Raw genomic sequence first — 15,908 nt, forward strand, 5'->3', positions numbered from 1 at the left:
CTCAAGCTTGAGGTACCAAGGCTAATTGAAGCACTCAACCAATTAAAGACATTCTGGCATTGCACTGTTCATTGCCACATCACGTAATACATTTAACCACAGGTGAAATAGCTCAACAGTCCTTGTTGCTTGTGACACCCCAATAAAACATGAAATTGGAATCCATTGGTAGAAAGTAAATTGTAGTCTAATTACTACTGGTCATACTGTAAATGAGAGGGGAAAAGCCTTACTTTGTTTTTTTTTTGGAAAATATTTTATTGAAGCATTTTCACAGGTTAACACATTAACATTTCTTTAACAACCTCGTGGGCTGACACACGCAAAAAACCTAAAAAACAATGTCCCCTACTACTCATGCCCTATTTCCTAATTACCTGTATACGGAGTTCCCTGTCCTTATCTAACACTGCCATGCCTCCGATTTTCTGCCCCCCCCCCTTACTGCTAACGTTCAATTTTCTTTGAAGAAGTCGATGAACGGTTGCCATCTCTGGGTGAACCCCCGAGTTAATCCTCTCAAGGCGAACATGATTTTTTTCCAGACTGAGAAACCCTGCCATATCACTGACTCACACACCTGACCTCGGGGGCTCAGAGTCCCTCCATCCCAGCAAAATCCGTCTCTGGGCCACCAGGGAGGAGAAGGCCAGGACATTGGCCTTCCTCCCCCCTCTTGGTTCCCGGATCATCCGATACCCCAAATATTGCCAGTTGTGGACTCGGAGTTACCCTCCCTTCCAGAACTTCTGACATACCATCCACAAATCCCTGCCAGAATCCCCTTGACTTTGAACATGCCCAGTATATATGTACATGGTTAGCTGGGCTACCCCCACACTGCCCACATCTGTCCTCAGCCTCATCAAAGAACCTGCTCATCCAGGCTATAGTCATGTGGGCCCTGTTAACCATTTTAAACTGGATCAGGCGAAGTCTATCACAGGACGAGGATGTACTGACTCTCTTCAAGGCTTTTTCCCACTTTTCCATTTCCAGCTCTCTTCCCAACTCCTCTTCCCACTTCTGCTTCACCTCCCTGATCAGGGCCCCCTCCCACTCCATCAACTTGTATATCTCCGAAAACCTCCCATCTTCAACCCCAGTTTTTGACATCACCTCATCCTGTAGTCCCCTCAGGGGGAGGCGAGGAAAGCTTGGAACCTCCCTTCGTATAAAGTCCCAGACTTGAAGGTATTGAAAACCATTCCCCGCCGGTAGCTCAAACTCCTCCTCGAGTGCCTTCATGGTCGGAAAGCCCCCCTGGATAAATCCCCAAATCTCGCAATCCCTGCCTCCTACCACCACCTGAAGCCCCATCCAGCCTCCGCAGGACAAACCGGTGATTGTTACAAATTGGAGACCACACTGACGCCCCCTCCAATCCCATGTGCTGCCTCCATTGCCCTCACACCCTTTGGGCTGCCACCACCAGAGGGTTTGTAGAGCACCCAGCCGGCGACAACTGTAAGGGCGCCATTAACAAAGCCTCCAAACTCATACCCTTGCAGAATGCCGCCTCCACTCGCACCCAGGCCGACCCCTCCCCCATCCTTACTTTGATAAACACCTGGGCCGGGATTCTCCCCTACCCGGCGGGGCAGGGGGGTTTCGGCGTGGTGGAGTGGCGTGAACCACTCCGGCGTCGGGCCGCCCCAAAGGTGCGGAAGTCTTCGCACCTTTAGGGGCCAGGCCCTCACCTCGAGGGGCTAGGCCCGCGCCGGAGTGGTTGGCGCTACGTCGGCTGGCGTGGACGGCCTTTGGCACCACGCCAGTTGGGGCCGAAGGGACTTCGCCAGCCGGCGTAAGTCCACGCATGCACCGGACCGTCAGTGGCTACTGATGTCATCCCCGCGCATGCGCAGGGGAGGGGGTCACTTCCGTCTCCGCCATGGTGAAGACATGGCGAAGGTGGAAGGAAAAGAGTGCCCCCATGGCACAGGCCCGCCTGCTGATTGGTGGGCCCCAATCGCGGGCCAGGCCACCGTGGGGGCACCCCCCGGGGCCAGATCGCCCCGCGCCCCCCCCAGGACCTCAGAGCCCGCCCGCGCCACCTGCTCCCGCCGGTAAGGTAGGTGGTTTGATCCACGCTGGCGGGAGAGGGTTGACAGCGGCGGGACTTCGGCCGGGGGCGGGAATCGCGGCGGTCGGAGGACCCCCCCCCCCCCCAGTGATTCTCTGGTGGCGGAGAATTCAGGACACGGCAGGGGCGGGACTGACGCCGGGCCCCAGTGATTCTCTGACCCGGCAGGGGTTCGGAGAATCCCGCCCCTGATCAGAGACATCACAAAGTCCCTCATAAATAATGAACTATTTCTGTGGTGCGGGGAGAACAGTAACTCTATGTGCAATAAGATGAATTACCATTTTATTATGAATATATGAAATTTAATTATGATCATAGAATCTTACTTCAGAGAGAAAAGCCATCCCACCCACCATGTGTGTGTCAGTTCTTTACATAGGCTATCTAATTAGTCTCTCAAAAGCTCAGAATCCCTATAGTACAGAAGGAGGCCATTCGGCCCTTTGAGTCTGCACCAACCTTTCAAAATTATACTCTACCTGTGCCGACACCCGTTCCATCCCACCCTATTCCCGTAACCTAACCTGCATGTCCTTCGACACGAAGGGGGAATTTATCACAGCCAATGCACCTAACCAACACATCTTTGGACTGTGGGAAGAAACCAGAGCATTCAGAGGAAATCCACGCAGACATGGGGAGAACATACAAACTCCACACAGTTACCTAAGGTCGGAATCGAATCCGGGTCCCTAGTACCATGAGGCGGCAGTATTAACCACTGGGCCGCCCTGTTCTTTCCCCACCGTCCTGAAGTCCCCCCCCCCCATCAAGTACACACGCCTCATGTATGCTACCGTTGAATCGCTTACTTCCTTTTCCAGATCATAACAATTTTTTCCTCAACTCCACCTTGGCCAATTATCTTAAACACGTGCCCTCTGATTATCCATCCTCCCGCTGGTGAAAATAATTCAAATTGGAAGTTTAATTGCTTAACCTTCGATTGATACAATCATAACTGGCTGATGAGCCGCCCAATGCAAGAAATTTTAATAAATTCTTTCCAATTTATATTAGTGCTCAACAGAACTTATCTAATAGCTACCATGGTACAGTTGGTATAATCTGCATGAAGTCAGTGAAAGGTTTCTCCCAAAGTAGTGGAACATGTGTATTAGGATCCCAAAAACAAAACACAATGCTGCAAAAATTCCAACAGTTTCATTTCAGTGGATTCATGCCCATGACTAGCAGTAAATTGGGATTGTGAGGAAGTTGCTTTTTATCTCTTCGCTCATAACTAATTTTGTCATCTGCTCCTATTTTGCATTCTCCAAACATGATATAATAGCTATTGTTTTGGACTTACAATAACAGTTTTTTTGGGTGAGTGGTAGCAACACTGGGTGTTGTATCATGCATTCGATAGCCAGTTTCTGAGCAACAGAAGCCACAGTTCGCTATTGTACATATTGGGTGATGTTTAATGGAAGCGATATGTCTTGCACACCAGCTGATGAGCTGCCAAGAACCCCACATCACCTCTCGTAGGGAAGGCCTGCTGAATTAAGTGCCACTCTGGCATTTAACTGGGCAGTGGCAGACCTTCCACGGATCAACTCTGGGGAATGATGCCAAGAGCTGTTGGTCAATCAGTGGCAAGCGACTGAGCGGCAGCACCACTGGGGAGGCTGTGGCTTCTGCCAACAATCCACCCCACCCGAGGCCAAGGATTGTTGCTGGATGCCAGGGCATAGATGAGTGATAGAGAGAGAGGGGTCGTGGGGGTGGAGTCTGAGGAGAGGTTCGCGGTGAAGGCAGGTGAGCTGGGGCCCTCGATTAGATAATGAGGAACCGTGTTTGGTATCTTGCAAGCCACTTTGCGCATTTGCTTGTCATAGTCCCTGTATGGCAAGCCCATGCCAAGATAATGCCAGCAACAGCAGGAGGAGACCCTTAAATGGGCATTTATTGCCTCTGCTGGAAAGCCATCCATGGATCTTCCTGTCATGGACTTAATCTGACAGACAGGAATATGGCAGGGTCTCCACTTGCCATTATCTTACTTCATGAAGTGACCTCCCCAATATCAAATCTGCCAGACGGAAGGTATTAAATTCCACCCTAAGTTGGAAATCTAAATTGTACAATGTAACATTTGAAAGCTAGGGTGAAAAGGTTTTGTCATTCAACAAGGGTTCCTTATTTAGTTTCTGCATTGTGTAGACAGACCCATTAGGAATGTATTCTAAATTGACGTACAGAGGAACCCAATGTAATCCTTGACCTAACTACATACATCTGATAGAGGTGAACAGGAAAGTAAGAATGCATGAGCGACAGGCACACAGTTGGATTGCACTAATATAATGAAGAGAGTAATGGTGACAGCAAAGAAAAAGAAAGCCTGTAGATCAGGTCGCCACATGGTGACATGGTTATGATGTCCTTATTGCAGTCAGGATTACAGCGAACCACAGAAAACTACAATCCCCCAAAAATCTATTAATATTTTTCTGATATCAATTGCTGCAGTTTGTATCATCATCTCAGTCATGAGCGGTGACTTTCAGTATTGGGTACACATATCTAGAAACTCTTCCAGAAAAGGTTTAGTTAAAATCTGTCCATTACTTACAATTAAAAAGAGGGAAAGGAAAGAGTATTGCATACGCATGCAGAACAGTACTTTCAGTATACAAGTATACTCCTTTCCTCTCAGATGTACAACTTTCCTGCCTTGCAAATATTCTCCCTAACACTCATTTGCTTTCAGCTGGGGAGAGAAATAAGAAACGATTGTTAAAAAAGCAAAAAAAACACTGCAAATTTTGATTGGGAGACATGTGGCAAAATCCACCTAAATAAAAGAGACAAAATCACTTTGGATTATTCATAGAAGATGTCATGATGTTCTGGAGATATGGGGCTGGATTCTCCGAAATCTAACGCCGACATCGCGTTTGGCGAACGGCTGGAGAATCTTAGTTTCCGAACAAATTGGGGACAGCGCCACTTTCGTGATGCTCTGCCCCCTATATCGACAGACTCAGGACATTGTCTGAGGCCCGCCCCCCAATGCTCTGCCTCCAACCGGCCGAGCTTGAGATGGCGTGGGTCTCCCATGGTTTCACCCGTCGGGAACTCGGCATGGTGGCTGCAGACTCAGTCCAGTGCCACCACAGTCTGGGGAGGGCCAATCCGCAGCCAGGGGTGGACATTTTCTGGGGCTCGGGGCACAGTGGGGGGGTGGTCCGGGGCGTGAAAGCCGGCCGAAGGAGGGGACTATTTCGCAGGCCGGGTCCGCGAGCGGCCTATGCCATGTTGCACGGCGCAGCTGCTGCAGCCATCGGTCTGGATACGCACGGCCACGGAAATTCTCCGGGGTATATCGGCAGCTGGAGCCGGGTGCACTACGATGCCGTCATGCTAGCCCCCAGCAAAACGGGGAATCCATGGCTGGTTTTTGCCAGTTTTACTGGCTTAATACGCAACCCGTTTCCATGCCGGCGTGGGGACATAGCCCCAGAATCGGAGAATCCAGCCCATAAGTTCTGAAAGGAAGAATAGTATAATTTCCTCATGCATCACTTTTCCTGTGTTAACTAGTTGAGGATATTTGACAGAAATCTTTGGATCCTCACTGTCTTCAGGTGATGTCCCGGAGGACTGGAGAATAGCCAATGCTGTTCCTTTGTTTAGGAAGGGTAGCAAGGATAATCCAGGGAACTACAGGCCGGTATGCCTTACGTCAATGGTAGGGAAATTACTGGAGAGAATTCTTCGAGACAGGATCTACTCCCATTTGGAAGCAAATGGACGTATTAGTGAGAGGCAGCATGGTTTTGTGAAGGAGAGGTCGCGTCTCACTAACTTGATAAGAGTTTTTCGAAGAGGTCACCAAGATGATTGATGCAGGTAGGGCAGTGGATGTTGTCTATATGGACTTCAGTAAGGCCTTTGACAAGATCCCTCATGGCAGACTGGTACAAAAGGTGAAGTCACACGGAATCAGGGGTGAGTTGGCAAGATGGATACAGAACTGGCTAGGTCATAGAAGGCAGAGAGTAGCAATGGAAGGGTACTTTTCTGATTGGAGGGCTGTGACTAGTGGTCAGTGCTGGGGCCTTTGCTGTTCGTAGAATATATAAATGATTTGGAGGAAAATGTAACTGGTCTGATTAGTAAGTTTGCAGATGACACAAAGGTTGGTGGAATTGCGGATAGCGATGAGGACTGTCAGAGGATACAGCAGGATTTAGATCGTTTGGAGACTTGGGCAGAGAGATGGCAGATGGAGTTTAATCCGGACAAATGTGAGGTAATGCATTTTGGAAATCTAATGCAGGTAGGGAATATACAGTGAATGGTAGAACCCTCAAGAGTATTGACAGTCAGTGAGATCTAGGTGTACAGGTCCACAGGTCGCTGAAAGGGACAACACAGGTGGAGAAGGTAGTCAAGAAAGCATATGGCATGCTTGCCTTCATTGGCCGGGGCATTGAGTATAAGCATTGGCAAGTCATGTTGCAGCTGTATGGAACTTTAGTTATGCCACACTTGGAGTATAATGTTCAATTCTGGTCGCCACGTTACCAGAAGGATGTGGAGGCTTTAGAGAGTGTGCAGAAGAGATTTACCAGGATGTTGCCTGGTATGGAGGGCATTAGCCATGAGAAGCAGTTGAATAAACTCGGTTTGTTCTCACTGGAACGAAGGAGGTTGAGGGGCGACCTGATATAGGTCTACAAAATTGAGGGGCATAGACAGACTGGATAGTCAGAGGCTTTTTCCCAGGGTAGAGGGGAGCATCGGTTTAAGGTGCAAGGGACAAGGTATAGAGTAGATGTACGAGGTACGTTTTTTTACACAGAGGGTAGTGGGTGCCTACAACTCGCTGCCGGAGGTGGTGGTGGAAGCAGGGACGATAGTGACATTTAAGGGGCATCTTGACAAATACATGAATAGGATGGGAATAGAGGGATACAGACCAGGAAGTGTAGAAGATTTTAGTTTAGATGGGCAGCATGGTCAGCACAGGCTTGGAGGGCCGAAGGGCCTGTTCCTGTGCTGTACTTTTCTTTGTTCTTTATATAGAATGCACTGAGATCTTCATTTAAAAGATACATTCAAAATATGAGCTAGTGAAGTATGGAGGAGAAATGCGTTTTCTCATTTAGCATAGAGATTAATTGAACTTCCAAAATCAAGAGTTTGCCCCTTTCAACAGGAGGAATTCCACCAATGTGTATTTGCATGTCACAGAGAAATGCTTGTTTTATTAAAACTTAACTTGCACAATTAACTAAACCACTCATCTCGGTTGCAACATTTTTGTGGTAGCTTCACCCCTCCAAGACTGATGAATGGACAAATGTATAGCCAACTAAGAGTTCTCTCATGCAATATACATTAAAATCTCCGAACAATTTAATCAGATCTAAAGACTAATTTTCATCCGCAAATTGACATTATTTTGACAAATAGATTCGGATTTAATTCACAAAGGGCATGAGGGATAGAGTCTGTCATTTTAAAGAATGGCCCAGGTGAGCTACCTAAGACGTACGAGTGGCATAGTAGGCTATGCAGCCTTTTGAGCCTGCTCCATTATTCAGTACCTTCTACCTCAAGCTATTGGCTATATTGAACATAGAACAGTACAGCACAGAACAGGCCCTTCGGCCCTCGATGTTGTGCCGAGCAATGATCACCCCACTCAAACCCACGTATCCACCCTATACCCGTAACCCAACAACCTCCCTTAACCTTACTTTTTAGGACACTACGGGCAATTTAGCATGGCCAATCCACCTAACCCGCACATCTTTGGACTGTGGGAGGAAACCGGAGCACCCGGAGGAAATCCACGCACACACGGGGAGGACGTGCAGACTCCGCACAGACAGTGACCCAGCCGGGAACCGAACCTAGGACCCTGGAGCTGTGAAGCATTTATGCTAACCACCATGCTATAGCTGGTTCGTGATGCAGAGTGAGAGCAGCAGCGAGGGCTGAGGTTATTCATGAAGGCCCAGGCTTCTCAACGTTGCCCCTCACCTCTAGTTAAATCACCACCAGTCAGCTCTTCCCCTCAAAGGGTCTATGGTCATCTGAAACTATGATGACTTTATCTTTACCTTACCTCAACCCCACTTTCTCCTCCTATTTACATATCCCATGCATTACTGAGTATTCAAAAATCTATTGACCTCATTGCACATACCATTTTAAACAACTGAACATCAACAGCAATCTCAGTCCTAAATGGTCAGTGTCCTAATCTGCGACCTTTATTTCCATGGCAAACATTCTACCAGCATCTTCCCTGTCCAGCCCCTCATTAATTTTACAGGTTCCATTGAAATCACCTCTCATTCCTCCAAATACTGGGAGATATAGGCCAAGTTTATCTAATCTCTCCTCGTATGAAAATCTCCTCATCTTGGGAATCAGTCTAGTGAACCTTTCTTGCACTCCCAAATTGGCATATCATTCTTTACGTGAGACGAAAACTGTACACAGTATTCCAGCTCATTAGCTGATATGAAATAGCATTAAGTAATTGTCAACTTCTATAGTATTTGAGACTGAACACAAGCCTCGCTCATACAATATAATAGTTATCATTTTTCTATCTTAGTTCTAATAGTTTATTGGCTGCATTGGATGCCAAAGCAGCATAAATAATAGTCCAGATGAATGGTTTTTAAATTAGTTGATATAAGGAACATCCTGAAAAGTATTATACCCACAGAGACCTGGAAATATTGATAGTTCCAGGGATCCTGGTAAAAGTTATGATAGTGTTAGCTGTCAACATTAAATAATGCTGCTGTTGTTGACGTTTGATCATTGCAAGTCAAGTTGCTTTGGCAGATAGCGCAATTAATAGAAAAAATATATAATGCTAGCTGTTGTCTCCTTGGCCAGCCCATTACAATACTTGAAAATGTTATGTGCCTATTTCCTTTTCTTTCCATACAAAATATTTTTACGTGTCACCCCACAGGATGACGTATAATGTGCTGAAAAATTAACCTGAGAGATTTTTGTTCAATTTCAAATACCATAAAAATTATGAATAAACAAATTTGATCAGTAGCAGCCAAGTTGCACTCAAGTGAGTCAAAACCGGTGTAAACAGGGTTAGAGGGTGGGGGTTAATTAGGCCCAGATAAGAAAGTGAGAAGGGGCAACAGCCATCGCTAGAATTGCAAGGGGGCAACAGCCATGCAACAGTACAAAGATTTAGATTTTTCCAAATCAAGAGAAAAAATTAAGTGATGCTTAATTTCTAGGAAACTCGTTTTAATATCTTGGGTAAGCTGAGCTGTGGACTGCAAACACTGTGGGCTGATCTCTCTTCCCCACGGAAAGGATATTGGAGGTTTCCAGCACAGACAAGGAAAGAAGGGGGAATTGATGGAAAATTAAAAGATCAGATGAGAAAGGTTATGGGTAAGTCTGTAATTCTTCCACCCTAAATCACTGCATTTTTATTTTGCTCTAAATTTCTGCGCAGTGTATATAGTTGGGCAGGTGGCTGTGTATCGGACAAATGCCCTTTTGGCACCATCTGATTGAGGAGAAAATTGAATCTTTAGAGAATAGTGCTCACGGTATGATTGCGGAATAAATGGAAATAGTTTGTTAGAAATCACTTAACTGGAGAGAAAAGGCTGATATGGTCATGATGCAAGGACTGTTATTTTACAGATGGGTATATTTAATATATATAGTTAAGACTAGAGCTTACTCCTGGCAATAAATACATTCATATAATAATTACCTGCTTTTTACGAGGACATTCGCTATTTCTTTTCAATAGTAGACAGAGGAATGCCATATAAAATATGTTAATGTTTATCCATTATCAGACTTTACTTCAAGCTCATATATTTAATTTGCTTTAAATAGTTCAATTTGTTCCAATAACAAAGACAAAATAATACATTGCTACGACAGCTGTTAGAATCAAATTACTAATTGAACTCTGGTCGTTACAGCCACTTAGTATTGTTGCATCAATTAAACCTTAGACATGAATCAAACTCATTATGTGCAAGCATTAAAGGTTTGGCTCACCTCTTCTGTACAAAGTTTTCATTTATTCCCCTCCCCAACAATTTTTTTCCACCGAATGGACAAATTAAATTATCCTATTATATCATTGGGTTTTATACTCTTCGTCAAAAGTTAATCAGAAGATTAAACTTACTGCACCACAGTAAGCTCTCTCATTGCCTACCAAGAACCGAATGTAGCAAAAGCAATTAAGGCTATAAAATTATAAAGAGATTTTACCAACAGCGATCTTAAACTGAATGAGCCCTGTGCGATTTCCAAAATAAATTATAAACACAAAGTACGAAGTACAAGTGGATAAAAGGCAATAGAACATTTCTTCAAAGCAACAAAGTCAGGTTAATTTTATTATTACACAGAATATACAGATATGTTTGTAGACTGCAGGGAATGATGAGCAGCAGGGAATGAACTGCACAGTATGGAACTTTATTGAAACGTTTCAGCCATGCATATCAAAAATAGTCAGAAAGTAGATTCAACACTTACCTCCTCGTTGAACCAGGAGTGTCACTTCACTTCCCTTGGGACATTCTAACAGTGTATCAACTACTTGATTATGGGTTAGGTTCTGGACATTCTTCTTGTTCACTTCTAATAGGAGATCCCCTTCCTTCAGGCCACGGCAGCGTGGACCATCCACAATTTGTTTAACTCTTTGGCCACCGCCTCCAGGGCTGTCTGCTATGGTAAAACCAAAACCCATGGGGCCTTTAACTATATGAACAGTTATAAGTTCAGGCTGAGTTGCTATAGAGGAAGCCAAGGAGACATTGTCATTGGTATAGCCTGTATGGGATCCATTTGATGAAACATCGCCAGATGATGGACTATATGGTCTCTGGTCTTTCACTCCATTCCCATTTGCAGGAGCTGTTTGGCTACTGTGGCTTGAAAGGGAGTCATAATTTTCTTGGCCATTGACAATAATTGGCTCTTTATCTGAAATAGCTACTGATGTCACCAAACTAGTATTTGGATCGTCTGGATCAAATGGCAGAGGGTAACCCCGGCAAAGTTCAAGATCCACGGTTGCACCAATTGGAATAGACTGGAATATTTTCACAACTTGTGCATGGGTGTATCCCAATACACAACTGCTGTTTACACTTACTATAACATCACCTAAGAGGGAGAATTAGAAGAGATTAGTTTCATTAATGCATCGTAAATTGTTCAATTTATGCACTTTAACTTCACAATTACATATTAATTCACAATAGGTATAGTGCAATGCAACAAAAAGTAGCAATTTGCATAATATTTTGACAATGACAGTAATCAAAGAGTGCTAAGTACCAAAGGTAGATATACTGAACGTAGCCAATAATCTAAGATCAAGTTAAATATGAATTCAGGCAATGTTCGAAGCCAACAGTTGGTGTTTTTTATAGGAAGACTCCAAAGCCCAATGGAATAAAAATGGAACATGACTTTTCAATCATCACAAACTGAATTATAAGCAAGCACTATCATAAAGTATGATCCCCAAAACAGCACAATTTGATTTTGTTAGTCACACTGCAAAGCAGTGACCCTGCCTGGCATTCACAGAGGTTGCAGTAGGCTGGGTGGTGTTTTGTGTCGCATACTCAATTCTCAGCAATAACTTACACCCAAATTTCCTTATTCATTCTCACCTTAGACCCTAAATAGAGTACAGCGCCAGTGGAACACTATATTCTAGAATGAATGGCAGATCCCATCTGGGTGCTCATCGTACGGAGGTGGACCTTACTTTCGCAAGAAATTTATTCCATGAATCTGCCCAACCCATTGTAGAAAGTCAAAAAATGGGCACTTGCAAAATAAAACATTAAGGGCTGGATTATTCAGCCATGCCCGCTGTAAGATCGCCACAGATGGGATGGGGACCATGTAGAGGTCCATTGACCTCGGGCAGGAATTTCCGATTGCCGGGTGGGTGTGGCTGAAAGATCCTGTCCGATACATATGTAATCAAATTCTTTTAATTTGGTACCTGTCTCCATTTTGCCATCCAGTGCAGCAGGCCCATCAAGAACCAAACTTTTAATCTGTAGAAACTCATCAGGTTCATCACCACCGACAACTGTAAATCCAAACCCTCGGGTACTCTTCTTCAGCTTGGTGTTGATGAACTGCCCCTTCAGCTCTGAAGGGTTTCGTGTAAAGAAGGGCTTTCCTGTTCAGAGAAATAATTTGCAAATTGAAGAGTTTCTGTTCAGTTTGGGAGTGAGTGAGAGAAATTGCAACAGGGTTAAATATTTTAAACAAGTTGAAATCAATGTCTTCAGAAACTTCAATTTGGTTTTAGAGACAATGTTTAGGGTGACAAAGACGGTTACGGACCCAGGGGGACGGTATGTCATGGTCAGCGGGGCCCTGGATGGGGCGCCGGTAGTTCTAGTTAACGTGTACGCGCCCAACTGGGACGACACGAGCTTCATCCAAAAGACCATGGCAGAAATCCCGGACATAGCGACGCACCGACTAATCATGGGGGGGGACTTCAACTGTGTACAGGACCCAACGACGGACAGATCAAACCCCAGAACGGGGAAAACCTCAAACATGGCAAGGGAACTCAGTCACTATATGGAGCAGATGGGAGCAGTAGACCCCTGGTGATTCGCCCACCCGGGGGAGAAAGAATTCTCTTTCTTCTCCCCAGTACACAACGTGTACACCAGAATTGACTTCTTTGTGGTGGGGAAAACGGTGCTTCCAGAGATAGACAAGGTGGAATACTCCGCAATTGTGATATCAGACCACGCTCCACACTACATGGATGTGCGGCTAGAGACGGGAAGGGCCCAGCGCCCCAAATGGAGGTTGGACGGTGCCTTACTAGCTGACAAGGCCTTCAGCGAAAGGATAGCGCAGGCCATAGCGGAGTACACTGAGATCAACCAAAACGAGGAGGTCTCACCCTCCACGTTCTGGGAAGCGCTTAAGGCCGTACTAAGAGGGGAAATCATAGCCTACAAAGCGCAAAGAAGTAGGGAGGAAAGGGTGGCTAGGCAGAAGCTGGTCGACTCCATACTGGAGGTAGACCATAAATACTCCGAGGCCCCGACCGTAGAACTCCTGGCGGAGAGGAAAGAATTACAAAGGAACTTTGACCTGCTCTCCACCAGGAAAGCAGTACACCAACTCCGCCAGGCACGCGGGGCCCTATACGAACACGGAGACAAAGCCAGCCGCCTGTTGGCCCACCAGCTGAGAAAGCAAGCAGCCAGCAGAGAAATTGCGCAAATCAGAGATACCAGAGGCACGTTGGAAACAGAACCAGAGAGGATTAACAAAACCTTCAAGGCCTTCTACCAAGAGCTGTACACCTCAGAGCCCCCAACGGGGAAGGCTGGGATGAACCGGTTTCTTGACGGACTGGACATACCAGTTGTGGGAGAGGGCAGAAAACGGGATCTGGAAGCACCACTAGCACTGGGAGAGATCATGGACAGCATTAGCTCCATGCAGGCGGGGAAGGCGCCGGGACCGGACGGATTCCCGGTGGACTTCTACAAAAAATTTGCGACAGCGCTGGCCCCGCACCTGCGGGAGATGTTCACAGACTCGCTAGCTAGGGGCACGTTGCCACCCACGTTAGCACAGGCCTCAATCTCGCTGATACCTAAGAAAGACAAAGACCCAACGGAATGTGGGTCATACAGACCCATATCTCTGCTGAATGCAGACGCCAAAATACTGGCCAAAATCCTAGCCAAGAGGCTAGAAGACTGTGTACCTGAGGTGGTCACAGAGGACCAGACGGGCTTTGTCAAAGGTAGACAGCTTACCGCGAACATCAGGCGCCTGCTGAACGTGATAATGACCCCCTCCGGGGAGAGAACACAAGAGGTGATCGTCTCCCTGGACGCAGAAAAGGCCTTCGACAGAGTCGAGTGGAAATACCTCATAGAGGTACTGGAGCGGTTCGGGCTTGGAACAGGGTTCACCGCTTGGGTAAAGCTCCTGTACAACGCTCCCATGGCGAGTGTACAGACCAACAATACCAACTCCCAATACTTCCAGCTGCACAGGGGCACCAGACAAGGATGCCCACTGTCCCCGCTGCTGTTCGCACTAGCAATTGAACCGCTAGCAATCGCGCTCAGGGCAGCAAAAAATTGGAGGGGGATCCGAAGGGGAGGTAGAGAGCACAGAGTCTCACTCTATGCGGATGATCTGCTCCTCTATATCTCGGACCCACAAAGCAGCATGGACGGAATCATCGCGCTCCTGAAAGAGTTTGGAGCCTTCTCGGGCTACAAACTCAACATGAGCAAAAGTGAGATCTTCCCAGTACACCCGCAAGGGGGGGGGGGGGGGGCAGCACTAAAGGGGCTGCCGTTCAATCAAGCCCGACATAAATTCCGCTACCTGCGGATCCAAATAGCCCATGACTGGAAAGGGATCCACAAATGGAACCTCACCAGCCTGACGGAGGAAGTTAAAAAGGACCTGCAAAGATGGAACACACTCCCGCTCTCCCTCGCGGGGAGAGTTCAGACGATCAAAATGAACGTACTGCCCAGGTTCCTCTTCCTGTTTAGATCCATTCCGATCTACATCCCCAAGGCCTTTTTCAAAGCGCTGGACAAACTCATCATGGCGTTCGTATGGGGGGGTAAAAATGCTAGGATCCCAAAGAAGGTCTTACAAAAAACAAAAACCAGGGGAGGGCTAGCCCTCCCGAATCTACAATTCTACCACTGGGCAGCAACAGCCGAGCGAGTAAGGGGATGGATCCAGGAGCCAGAAGCTGAGTGGGTGCGTGCGGAGGAGGCCTCCTGCATGGGAACCTCCCTCCGGGCCCTCGCCACGGCAGCACTCCCATCCCCACCCAAAAAACACTCCAGCAGCCCAGTGGTGACAGCCACCCTCCAATCCTGGAACCAACTGCGGCAGCAACTTGGCCTGACCAAAATGTCGAACAGGGCTCCCATCTGCAACAACCATAGGTTCACACCAGCACTGACTGACGCCACCTTCAAAAGGTGGAGGCAGGACGGGGGGACACTGACAGTCAGGGACCTATACACGGACGACAGGATCGCAACACTGGACGAACTGACAGAGAAATTTCAGCTAGCTAGGGGGAATGAGCTACGGTACCTGCAGCTCAAAAACTTCCTACGAAAGGAGACAAGGACGTACCCACAACCGCCACGACAGACACTACTGGAAGACCTACTGGACGCAAGTATCCTAGAGAAAGGGAACTGTAGTGACATGTATGACCGACTGGTAGATAGGGACGACACCGTACTGGACGCAACAAGAAGGAAATGGGAGGACGACCTGGGGATGGAGATAGGGTGGGGACTCTGGAGCGAAGCACTGCATAGGGTCAACTCCACCTCCACGTGCGCAAGGCTCAGCCTGACGCAACTAAAAGTGGTACATAGAGCCCACTTAACAAGAACCCGTATGAGTAGGTTCTTCCCGGAGGTGGAAGACAGATGTGAACGGTGCCAAAGAGGCCTGGCCAACCACGCCCACATGTTCTGGTCTTGCCCCAGACTCGTGGAGTACTGGACAGCCTTCTTCGAGGTTATGTCCAAAGTGGTGGGAGTGAGGGTGGAGCCATGCCCGATAGTGGCGGTCTTCGGGGTTTCAGAACAGCCAGATCTATTCCTGGGGAGGAGGGCGGACGCCCTTGCCTTTGCCTCCCTGATCGCCCGCCGTAGAATCCTGTTTGGCTGGCGGTCAGCAGCACCGCCCAGAGCTGCGGACTGGCTGTCCGACCTCTCGGAATCTCTCCAAATGGAGAAAATCAAATTTGCCATCCGAGGGTCGGACGACG

The 15,908-nt window shown here is 47.2% G+C and overlaps 1 protein-coding gene across 17 annotated transcripts in view; it reads right to left on the minus strand.

The window, feature by feature from the left end:
- magi1b (membrane associated guanylate kinase, WW and PDZ domain containing 1b) overlaps positions 1-15,908 on the minus strand; it is a 535,264-nt gene that overhangs the window by 73,399 nt on the left and 445,957 nt on the right. For all 17 annotated transcript variants that reach the window (XM_038810577.1, XM_038810576.1, XM_038810581.1 and 14 more), the window contains 2 exons: positions 12,099-12,281; positions 10,607-11,242 (listed from right to left, as the gene is read on the minus strand). In XM_038810577.1, the coding sequence (XP_038666505.1) occupies positions 10,607-11,242; positions 12,099-12,281 (819 nt within the window). The remainder of the gene's footprint in view (positions 1-10,606; positions 11,243-12,098; positions 12,282-15,908) is intronic.

Source organism: Scyliorhinus canicula, chromosome 11 (assembly GCF_902713615.1).
Source record: "Scyliorhinus canicula chromosome 11, sScyCan1.1, whole genome shotgun sequence".
Lineage (NCBI taxonomy): Eukaryota > Metazoa > Chordata > Chondrichthyes > Carcharhiniformes > Scyliorhinidae > Scyliorhinus > Scyliorhinus canicula.